Consider the following 12,285-nt stretch of genomic DNA (forward strand, 5'->3'; position numbering starts at 1 on the left):
CATAATTAAATGCACGAAGCTTTATGTTATTTGGGGATTTGGAGCCAGCTTTTTCCTTTTAAAGTTCACCACTCAATCACGACTCGTAGATAAGCATCTTGTAGGGGCATTTCCAAGAATTTACACTCAACCTTTCGTGCTTCATGAGTCCATACAAAAAATTCTTTCTTTATTACCGAACAGAAAGCCTGGGAACACCAAAACCAGCGGCTTCGGCTTTCGGCGTTGAGGATCTTGAGAGACACGATCAGACTTCACCGCCTCACAGATGGACACCAACCAACCTAAGCCCACAGAAATGTTAAAAAGCTGATGACACTACGCTTCCTGTTTTGGCTTCCCTCCCCCCATAGATTTTCCATCGTCGGCATCATCGAAACACCTAACTATGACTTTAACAGCTTTGGGTTTGGCTTTATAATACTAGCTACTACAGAGTAGAGGCTCAGACTTCTATGGTTTTGTGATCACTAAACAGCAAAAATGTCTCCAACAGCTGCAATGCTCATCCTCTCCCACCGGTGGAAGTTATCTTCTGGTTCTCGAACTCCAAGTGGTAGTAATAGTACTGGAACCTCTTCTCCTGCTTCTTCTTCACAAGTGAATGTCTCAGCAAGCAAGTGGCTTTCTGCTCTCCTGTTCCGCCAGCCTCTCCAACAAGAAGGGCTAGTATTGGAAAGCTGCCATTCTCGGTCCCAGAGGGAATCTCCTCCTTCCAACTCTTCCCCTGGTTTTTTGGACATGGGAGGAAGCTCTTGAGCTCTGCTTCTGGTCTTCCTAGATATAGTAGATACCCTTCACTCATCACTTGTATATATTATATATATAGAAGGCGATAGTCTTCCTGTGTTTTTTTTTTTTTTTTTTTTTCCTTGTTTTATCTCAAATCTTTAGAATGATAATATACCATATATGATGAGCCAATGGTTCCTTATTTTCTTCTTCTCAGGGATCCGTTTCTCTCTCAAATCTTTGATGAACAGGGATCCAACAATTTTACTAGTAGGATCCCAGTCATTGTCTTGTTTTGGGCAAAATGGTGTCCCATTGAAACTACAATAACAAGAAAAAGATGCCAATTATCTGATGATCCAAACAAGTAAAAGATGCTCTCCAGGGTCTCGCTCACCCAAAGGAATAAGATTAATGATGGGTCCATTTAAGGACGAGCAGCAGCACTGTTAAGTTTCGACTCTACAAATAAATGAGGAATGGTATTTACACGAGTGAAAGTTCTCCGGAGGGAATGGATCTCTTGACCAGTTTAGCCCAAGCTTCATTTGTCTCAGTGATGACTTTTAATGCAAAATCCTGCATGTCCACAGAGCAAAAGACAATTAAAATCACAAACCAAAGGATTACATAGCACCATAGTGTTTTTTTGTTTTTTGTTTTTTTGAGGTGGTGGGGGGGGGGGGGGGAGTGGAAGGGGGTTGGTGTTGGTCAAAACGACCCATTTAATTGTTCCACGTGGAATAATTTGATGCTTTTACCATTACTACACACTCTCCATGGTCCTGATTTTCAAGCCTCAAGTTTGTCAATTGCAAATTTTAAAATACTCTGATATCAAGTGTGATTCAACCATATATCCTTATTTTTCCAAGCCATTACCCACGCACGAAAAATATTTTTTCAGTTTACTTAGGATAATCTTACCCTTCTATCATGTTTTACTCTTTCCAATTAAAGCTGCACTCATGATAGAAAAGGTCAATTGAAGCACTTCATCCTCCCATGCCTTAGCTTCACACTCTCCACATGGACAAAATACCAAACACGTTGAGGCATTTTCTTGTACTGTGGGGTTGAAGGGTGGAAGGGACTAGCCTGACCCCTTCTGGGGTAGCAAGCACTTTTGTAATTCCATAAATCATGCAATTTGATAATAACATAAAGAGGTGTTCAAACATAGCAAAGCAACAAAGGAACCTGAATTTACCTTGTTTGCAGCCTTGTTGCCAAGACCAAACTTGTTAGCAGGTTTGCCATCTGGGATCTTGTAGTCTCTGAACCAGTCCCTAATTGCAGTCAGAGTGCCCTGGAGACCAATTTCCATATTAAACCAAGCATCTATGTAAAAAACAATGGAAAATGTTTTGGATACTAAGACAAAATATTTCACATGCTAGACAAGAGCCAAAGTTTGCTCCCTCGCTCAACAAGCTCAGTAAAAAATGAGAATGACAAGCAAATATCAACAGGTATTAACAATATTAATCCTAAGACTCCTTTCTGTAACATTCACCATTTTTTTCCTCATTCTTTCTATATATTCTTGATTGCGAGAAACAATTGTGGTCAATTGGATGACTGCAATCTTAATGACAATTCTTTTTAAAAACATTGAAATCACTTCCTCTGGTTCATGACTCAAGGAGCTAATATCACCAAAGTTGAGATATTTTAGCAACATATAGTAGATCTATAAATGGATCTAGCAGATATCTGAAGGCAATAGGACCAGATGCTGCTTGTGATATCCAATCCACGACCTCTTTATTGTATATTCGTCAGATTTGCTTCTTTTAGTCGTTCTTCATTTTCTCAAGTCCGGTAATGTTTTTCTCTTAACTGAAAAGTTCCTTCCAAGGACGGGTTACTCTGGGATCAGAAAAGTCAGAGACCAATCAACATATTAATGACATCCAATGGGGAAGTCCTTCCTGGGACATCAACAGACTTAATTCACACACACCTTTTGAAGTTCTAGTTTTCCTGAACATAAAGTAATTGAGTATGCAGTGATATTGCCCCTCTCCACAAAGAAATTCTGAGATGTCTCCAAGCATATCAAAAAGCTTCCTGAGGCTCAAAAGGTAGTCCATCATTTTAACTTCAAGATCCTTTTATATAATGCTCAATCATTTCACCAAGCTTTCAAAGGGCCTACCAAGCAATTGTCCAATACTTTATCCTACAATACTTCAATAATTTTCCTTGGAAGGAAATACTTTAACGGACAGACAGAACAGACAAGACAGATGGATGAAAGGGGATAGGTTTCTCTGGTCCAAAGAGTGAAAGGTCGGAGGTTCTGTCCAGACAAGACAGATGGATGAAGGGGGATAGGTGCCTCTGGTCCAAAGAGTGAAAGGTCAGAGGTGAAACCTCCGGTAACAGAGCCTATTTCCATTTCATTCAGTTCAATGTGTCATATTCCATTTCACTCAATAACATTGTTCATCTATAAGCTTGGCTTCAGACTTGGATGAATTACAATTTGATAGACGTCCAACCATAACAACTAATCTTTATGTGTCTTAAGCATCTACCCGATTTAATTCGCAATCTTTTGTTCCATTTCCCTATAAAATGGATTTTTCCAATTTGGTTTGTTTACTGTTATGCTAAATTAACCTGAAGAATAATAGCAAGAAGATGAGATTGTGATCCCCTTGGCTTAATGCTTTTTAACCTTAATAGGGGACAGGTTTCACACTTGAAATTCCAATCCATCAATTGTATTAGCATACAGATGCCAATTTCCAATATTCCCAAACAAATGATATATTCAAATCTTTGGCTATAGAAGGTACCTCGAGATGTTAAGTCATGTATTGTACAGCTTGACCTGCTTTACACATTATTATTCTATTTCATCTTGGAGAATTAGATGACAACCAAGAGAAGGATAAAGTTTTTAAGGTTTACAGTACAACTCATAGAAGTCCAGTTCCAGTAGAAAGACCCTACCACCACCACCACCACCACCCCGGCACGTTTGAAAAGAAATTCTATTCCTGATCCTTTGTTTGCTAAAAAATGCAACACAACAGTACCCATACGGTGAAGTGAGACCAAAGCATAAAACTCAAGGTAGCAAGGTAAATGATTTTCCAGCCATATAAACAAATTTTCTTTCAATCACTAGGCTACAGATATAACTTTCTTTTATCTCTCTGTTTCTATACAGACAACTTTCCCTTTCGTATACTTATAGGCTTCAAGGTTCTGCTGAATCTGAAGGTGGATTTAATAGAGTGGAGTTATGGATATCATCTACACAATGAAATACAATGTGAGCTTTTTGTACATTGTTTGATCACTATTATCAAAAGATTCTATCATGACATAACTAGGCATGTTGGATGGAATATGGAGGGCCAGTTCTACAACAGTCTACTATATGTAGAAAACCCATTGAGCAGAAAGAGCATTGCACATACCGGGAAATGTTTCTCAACGTCATCAATATCATTCACAAGTGAAGCTTTTGGGTCATCTAACGAGATCGCAACTATTTTCCAGTCAAGCTCCCCCTCATCAATCATGGCCAAAGCAGCTAAGGGTTTGACCTTGAGTATCTCACCAATCTTTCCCCGGTGTTCACCAATCTCAACAACATCAACTGAAAGTTGAAAAAGACAAATTAAAAACTTGTTCCATTTTTGTAAATTATAAACTTGCCATTTCTTATCAAAAGCAGCAACTTGCACAAAATTATACACCATTGAGTTTCCTTGTCTGCACAGACCAGGAAACCTTTCCCTTTTGTTTAGAAGGGGCAATGAACAGAAGGATAAAAGGAGAAAAGTGTGGACATAGACATACCAGGATCATTATCTCCTAGTGCCCCCTCAACTTCAGAATTTGCAAACGATGGGTCCTCCCATGTCTGTGGAAGCAATCCATAATTCCAGTTTATGTTGTAGCTGAGAAAAAAAGAGAACCATATGTGGTTCAGAAAAATGGAATATCATCTTACTAAAGAGATACCAAAAGTGTTTGAAACCAATGATCCGGTCAATAAAAATATACCAAATACACAGAAGAGCTAGGAAGCATAATCACTGAAATATGGCGAGACAGATTTATACTTAGCCCTGCGAATTCTGGGTTAAATATTAGTATTTATAGACCAAGTCCTATATAATATAGCACACTGAGTAAATCTAGGTCTATGTTTGGCTTATAACAGAAGGTAACAGAAGGGTTTCCCTCACCAAGCTAGCTTGGTGCCATAGGGAAGGACATTCCTTGACTTTCCTTTCTCAGTTGTGTTTCACCTTTCCTGTGGAGAACAGTTACTGGGAATTAATTTGCCAAAATTGTACTCGGGTGTCTGTTTCTTTCCCCGCAAATACCAAATGAATATTCCAGAGTAATGGCTTTCCCTTCCCAGTCTTCGCAGGGAGGCAACCAATGCAGCATAACATACAGCAAGTTGGCATTAGAAAATTAAAATAATTAATAAAAATAAATAAATAACACGTATATGATATTACAACCTAAAAACAAAAAAACTATCAGAAAATATTCATTCAATTACACCCACCTATACGGAAGTAAGACTTGTCTCAAAACAAGTAAAAAAAACAACACAAGCTCATGACGCAAATGGAGAGGCACAAGAGCCAGTAGTCACATATGTTAAAGCTGTTTAGAAACAGCCCTCTCCCATCCATTCTTCTTAAAGACAACAATTAACAAAGATGGTAAGGCAAGCACTGGAGAATCAATGAGGATCATATATGCTGCACACGGTGTAGGTGCCAGCCACCAGTTGACAACCGTATCTAGGATGTACCTTGCAGTCTTGCACCAACTATACAATTTCATATTACATGAAGCAGACAAAATTAGAAAAATAAGAGCATAATGAACCACAAATTGCTTATATATATGCAACATCAACCACTACTACTGCCTATTAACGAACAGGTATCCTTGCATCTATTCACATGACAATTTGTTGATGATTTTTTGATAAATTTGTTATTGATTAACTTTAAGTATCTTGACCAAAAAAAATTGAAAAAAATCAGTGGAGAGGTAGGTGGTTAACACTTACGGATAGAATCGAAGTTTCCCTTTCTTTGTGTCCTGCTTTATCGGAGTATATGGCTCATCAGTAGCAACCTCCATCTTTGCACTTGTGTCTTTTGGAATTTCGACAATAAAATTAAAAGCTCCATCACCCAATTGCAATGGTATGTCATGCCAAGGGGAAACCTGCACAGTAGTAAATACCTCATTTTTGAGTTGGTAGGCAACTTGATAACATCTTACTCAGCAACAAGCTGAATCCCACACAACCTATAAGTATGACTACACACAAATCATCCAATCCCTTTTCGAAAAAAAAAAAAAAAAAAAAGGTGGTGGGAAGGGAAGCAATTTTACCTTGTTTTTCAGAAAAAAATTGAGATTTCACTTACTGGTAAATTGTCCTCTAAAATAAGGACAAATCAGAAACCTGACAAAGAGCTCTAGACACCCCGCTCCCCCAAAAAAATAAATTATTTAATCGAAGCAAACCACTCTTGAGTGTTCATGCTCATACTCCTTTTTAATTGAAATGGAAATTGGAAACCATAGATGATCATCACCCAGTGATGAATGACTGGCGATAGAATTTCTCCAACCCAACACATAGACCTATGTCGATGCTATCCTTATAAATGTACCTCTGGATATTTTAGGTCTCACAAATGATAGGTTGAAAGTTCCACATATCTCTACCGGGTTGAACCATACTGATCCAAAAAACTTGATTGCTACCCTAGTACCCTTAGGTGATTCAAAAGTGCGGCACCAACTAGGAAGCTAGCCCATAGACAAGTCTTCCTCTACTCCACCCCTCTTCCCCGTACGAAGGTTTAGTTCATCAGCATTGTCATAACTGGTAATTGAAAGAGAGAATCACAGCACATAGACAAGTCTTCCTCTACTCCTCCCCTCTCTTTCCCTTACGAAGGGTTAGTTCATCAGCATTGTCATAACTGGTAATTGAAGAGAGAATCACAGCACATAGACAAGTCTTCCCCTACTCCTCCCCTCTCTTCCCCCCACGAAGGGTTAGTTCATCAGCATTGTCATAACTGGTAATTGAAAGAGAGAATCACAGCACCCTCCAGTTGGAACAGAATCGAGAACTTCAGGTCAATCTACCCACTAGAGAAAGCAGATAATTATTAACATGGGATCGCGGCAATGCTCGGAATCTCCAAATTTTAAATTTTCACGCTCTGATTGCATAAAAGTATTTTAGCTCATTTCAAAATTAGTTGAATTTAAAGAATTTGCTCCATTTAACTACAGATGAAGAACTGGGTCGACAAATATCACCAAAAAACAGCATAGGTGAACAGTGAACCGAAGTTCATGGCGAATTCCATCCATAAACTACCTACTACACTATTTCCTAATCAAAAGAATCAGAAAGAAACGCACCAAACTAAAAAACAACGGAAATATGGGCCATTGATTAAAAGAAAATACCTTTTTGCCATAATTGTCGACAAAGAAGACTCTGTAACCAAAGGTTTCAGGTTGTCCCTCTTCTTTTGTTTGGAATTGGGGAGCCTGGAGAGCTCTGCAAGTGAAGAGCCTCTTAGGTGATCTGCTGAGATTGAGATTGAAATTGAGATTGTTGAGGTAGAGATTGCGAGGTCCAGGCCTTAACGAGAAGGTCTGCTTGAGGAGGAGACAAGTGGTGGTGTTGCCTTGATGAAGCAGTCCTCCTGCTGTAGCTATCACTCTGGTGGCCGCCATTTCTGCACTGAAAACTCTGCTACTGTTATCAACCACGAAACTTTGGCCTTCAACAAGCTCTACTCGGACTTGGTGGCAAGACGCTACACATTGAAGCCAAATGGAATACACTTCGGTCATCTACCGTTCGATCGGAATCTTGTCCTATATAACTAACACGACGTGTTGGAATCCAAATGTCTCTTTGTGGTCCACGGAAGGAGTTATTGTGTCATGGGCGTGCCATTCCTTAAGCATATTCCCTCTAATCGCAAGATATAATATTCAAATCCAGTGATTTATGTGGGCCCAGCATACCTACTGCTGCTGCTGTGATTTACCGCGAAGGTTCCAACCCTAGTTAGTTTATTCGCGTTTAAAACGCGTTTAAAACAGCGTCCCGTTTTTTTGCCGTTTTAAACGTCGTTTGTCGAATTTTTCACAGAAAGTCGGTAGAAAACGGGAACGGGGCTATTTGAAGTTTTTTTGCCGTTATAAACGCCGTACCCTTTTTTTGACAGTAAAAAACGGATTTTAAAAAATATAAACGTTTTAAAATAGAAACATTTAAAACGGTACTATTTATTTTGATTGTTATCTAGGTATTTAGATAATTATTATGCCAATTTATGTCTATATATTGCCGTTTTTTTGACACCGTATTATTTAAATATAAACGTTTAAAACACGTATTGTCTGTTTTTTATTTTTTCCCGTTTTTATCGTATTTGACAGTATTTTTGACCGTCCCGTTCACGTTTTGATCCGTTTAAAACATACCCGTACCGAACAATGTTTTTTTGCCGTTCCCGTTTTAACTAACAGAGGTTCCAACTGCCTCTTTGTTTTAGAACGGAAAAAATTCTTCGACCCTCTGGGGCAAGCTATGCTATATCCCAAGTACCTTTTTTTTTATTTCTACCAAAAAAAAAAAGCACCTCTTTTTTATCTCTTTCCTTCTCACTAAACTCTGATTTATGATATCATTTTTATTGCATCTCATTAGCACACATAAAACTCACCCAAGAGCTTTGAATTTTGATATCGTTTTACCAGCCTGTATCTTTTATGTTATATTTAGTCCGGTTGGTATAAAGTTTTGTTGTATAAATGGCGATAAGGCAATCTTGATTAAATTATTTATAAAAAAATGGTCTATTGGCCATATGTCCAATATCATACTTGGATAATTGGATTCATCTATGCACCTTTTCGTGTATTGACAGATTCATCTATAAATCCCTTGTATATTGACGTATTCACTTGTAATTATAATTGTTCATTTATTTTTATTTTTTCACTAAAATTTCATCGTTGTATTTAAATTTTATTTTATTTTTTTAAAATGTATTTAAGATTTGACAAACTCCATTTCAACTGAAACTTGACATGTGAATAAAATACATTATAATCCATCTATTCACCCGAGTAGGAGGGAGGAAAGGACTGCCCTAACTTAGGACCCCTCGTTGACATTAGGGTTTAGGCACTAGGAGAGCGCTTGACCAGTGGTGGAGATGACTACACCATCACAAGGTAACCAGAGAGAGTAAAAGGTGGTGAGGCAAGCAGGTCGACACTACCACCATCCTTTTGGGTTTTTATTTTCTTTTTGATAAAATGGGTTTTAGTTTTCTTCTTCATTAACATGGAGTTCTCAACCCATCTTAGAGTGAGATTGGGTATGATCTCGCAAATCCAAGCCCAGCCTAGTGTGCCTTGGGCTTAGCCATGTCCACCGTTGTCCGGCTTTGTTTTAGTCATTTAATTTAACAAAAAAAAAATAATTAATTAACCTAAATATTATTTGTTCAATATATTAAAGAAAAAATCGCAACACTATCCCCTGAACTTTGATCTTTATTCAATGCCACTCCTGTACTTTTCGAAATAGTAGGGACACCCCCTAATAATTTAAAAAATATCAAATTCATCTCTGCCGTTAGCCATCCTTGTTAAGTAAAAGAATAACAATTAATTTTTTGGTTAAATATCCAAGACACCCCCACTCAAAGTGAGTTGACCATCTTACTCTCTCTAAATCCCAACCGCTCTCTGCAAATCCCTCCCTTTCTCTCTCCATCAAAGGTTAGGTTTTCCGTAGAATTCTACGGAATCTTCTCTCTCTCTCTCTCTCTACGTCTACTGCCCCATTCTCGCTTGTCCCACCAACCCGGCAACTGCCGCCCTCTCCCTTTATCAGCTTTAAATTCAAGCACTCAACTACTAAAATTTATAAAACAAGGCAGAATTTCAAGACCGGAAATCGAATCCATCAAACTTACTCTTCTGCAATGGCAGGTTCTCTTCTGGGTTCCTGCTTTTCCAACATTACTTTCAGGTCTCCCCACCTCTCCTTCCCCTTTCCCTCAATGCAAACTATGCATACTTAGTCCACGATCCTTATTTTGCATACATCCACCTTCATACATCAACATACACAGTATTAATATTTAGAATAAGTGTATGTGTTTTATCGGGTTACATTCTCACTGTTGATATTTATGTATGTATATCAAGCCATGCTGGGCTTGCTTAACCTAATAACGGACGCCCCAAGCCTAACTTAGCCCAACCATAGGGTTGGAAATCCCAACCCTAGCCCAGCTTACAAGCTGAATACCCAATCCAAACATCCTTAATTCCACTACATGGGCCATATGATAGATATGTCAACATAGATTCATAAATCACCAATGCGCTAAAAAGTTTCAAAACACGAAATTGGGAATTAAATTGGTCCAAAGAATACTAGAATCAGCTTTCATATATGAAACTCAATGATCCCAAGGTTTCTTGGCATGAATTGACCGTAGTACATCATTTGAAATCACGATCAATTACTGCCGATTTCAAAGTGACTGGTTCAACAATCTTATTCCTGATTTTTTTAAACCATGCTAATACTTGACCAGTTCAATATTTGATCTGAACTTTTAAGTGACATTTTTATCATGGATTGAGTTTTCCTGAACCCAAGGTGAATGAGAATCTGTTCATGATTGCGCACCTAGGGTGCTTGAGGGGGTAAGGGCCGCACGAGCAAGGTCTCCTCCGCCAAATCCATGCATTGAATTCACCACATGACTCAGGAAGCTTTTGTCCTTTTATCATACTATAAAATCAATATAATTTCTATAAAAATGATATCTAAATAATAGTAACAAATGATTCCAAACGGAATTTAAAATGAAATCACATACTGTTTTTATAATAAAATTTTGCCTTTGACTCCAAACATAAAAGGAGAAAAGAAAATGACCATCTTACCCCCATGAAAGGAGAAAATCCAGACATTGTTGATGCTTCTCTCTCATGCTTCCATTGGCTCATGCACTAGCATAGGGCCACACTACCTTTTAGGGAACTCTCTCCCTAAACATTCAAGTAATAAATCACTACTTGGTTGCATGGTCCTTACACCAACATGGTCTCAATGAGAGCACACACAGGGGCATAAACATGAACGAAATATTTTATTTCATAGGAGGTGAGGCGGTAATTTCAAGATCTAACTCCTCTCCAATTTTTAATCGCCCAATTCTTGTCCAATTCTCTCTGTGCGTGTAAGCCTTATATAATTCAACATCAAATGGTTATTAGGTAGAGAGGCGTTTGAGGGGTTAAAATAAGTTTGAAATCCCAAAAACTTTCACAATCGTTGGATTTTGAAATGTATAGGTGTCATACACGCTTTCTTTTCCCCAAAAACTTTTGGGATCAAGTCCTTTGTCCGAGAGAGTAGCATATGTTTACACGAAGACTAGCTTAGGCTGCATTTGGTAATGTTCTAGCCTAATGGTATCAACTTCAGCTTGAAAAATCAATACCCAAGGGAGAAAGCTGTGGGATTAAATCCTATCATATATATTTATGTGGATAAATGTGTGTAAGAATAGGTGACCATTGGTCCTTTTTTTTTTTTTTTGTGGAAGTCATTGGCCCTATTAACGCTTAGCAAATGTTAAGAGCACTCCGTGAGCCTATCAAACACCGTCAATACTGATATGTATACTTTCTTTGGTAGAGACGAATTCGATCGACGTGGATAAATATCATTAGAATATGAGTAGATGAGCCACTACATCCGAATCTTATCTGGAGTTTTAAAACCTGGCTCACATGTGTCACACATGAAAACAACCACTCGTGTAGGCAGCCCTGTCGGCAAAAAGCCAAAAAGAAAAACCTGTGAGTTGGGTGGGACCCATGACGCAAACGAAGCAGCAAGGTAGTTGGCCACGAACATGTTTCCTCCCGCACTGTCAGCCTCACGATTCTCCGCTAATCATAGTTATTCGTTGTCTTCTTGTCCTTCTTCTCGATGGGTTCCCTTCATACGTAACGTCGGTGTGGAGGTTTAGTAAATCTGGGCCCATCCCCACTCCTACCATTAAATAAGGGCTCTACGTCCTGTTCCCTACGGCAACGATGAGATCTCATGTTAATGAAGAATTGCAACAGCGCCAATAAGTTACGACAAACTGACGGAAATACCCTCCCCGCTCTCTATTATTTACAATTTTTTACGTACAGTTGAGAGTTGAACATCTGTTCTTTTTAACTTTTCACATGTATCCTCCTTTCCTTTTTAAATGATAGAAAATAGGAGAAGTGTTCGGATCGTCACATATGAATCCAAATCCAAGTGAACATATGTATAGTCATATCTACCATGGACCCACACATAGTGCATAGGAGCGTGGCTTTTAAAATCTAGATTGCATCGATCAAGACTGATCCTCACTCCCCAGTCTTGAGTCTCTTGACCAATGTAATACTGATCCATTGGTACAATCCAAGTGTTAA

At 38.5% G+C, this 12,285-nt stretch overlaps 1 protein-coding gene across 1 annotated transcript; it reads right to left on the minus strand.

Moving 5' to 3' along the window:
- Positions 1-1,059: 1,059 nt before the first annotated feature.
- On the minus strand, positions 1,060-7,577 carry LOC122083516 (soluble inorganic pyrophosphatase 6, chloroplastic-like). Its single transcript, XM_042651353.1, has 6 exons — positions 7,225-7,577; positions 5,795-5,955; positions 4,555-4,655; positions 4,170-4,351; positions 1,943-2,041; positions 1,060-1,311 (listed from the first exon to the last, which is right to left on the minus strand). The coding sequence occupies exons 1-6, from the start codon at positions 7,495-7,497 to the stop codon at positions 1,219-1,221; spliced, it is 909 nt and encodes a 302-aa protein (XP_042507287.1). The 5' UTR covers positions 7,498-7,577; the 3' UTR covers positions 1,060-1,218.
- Between the last annotated feature and the right edge of the window lie 4,708 nt (positions 7,578-12,285).

This window comes from Macadamia integrifolia, chromosome 7 (genome assembly GCF_013358625.1).
Source record: "Macadamia integrifolia cultivar HAES 741 chromosome 7, SCU_Mint_v3, whole genome shotgun sequence".
Taxonomy (NCBI): Eukaryota; Viridiplantae; Streptophyta; class Magnoliopsida; order Proteales; family Proteaceae; genus Macadamia; species Macadamia integrifolia.

What these genes read in the sequence shown, in the direction of transcription:
- LOC122083516 (XM_042651353.1), bottom strand. Translation starts at nt 7,497, where the DNA reads ATGGCGGCCACCAGAGTGATAGCTACAGCAGGAGGACTGCTTCATCAA. An exon ending in TCGACAATTATGGCAAAAAG is followed by an intron (nt 5,956 to 7,224) that starts GTATTTTCTTTT and finishes ACTACTGTGCAG; the next exon opens with GTTTCCCCTTGGCATGACAT. An exon ending in ACTAGGAGATAATGATCCTG is followed by an intron (nt 4,352 to 4,554) that starts GTATGTCTATGT and finishes TTCAACTTTCAG; the next exon opens with TTGATGTTGTTGAGATTGGT.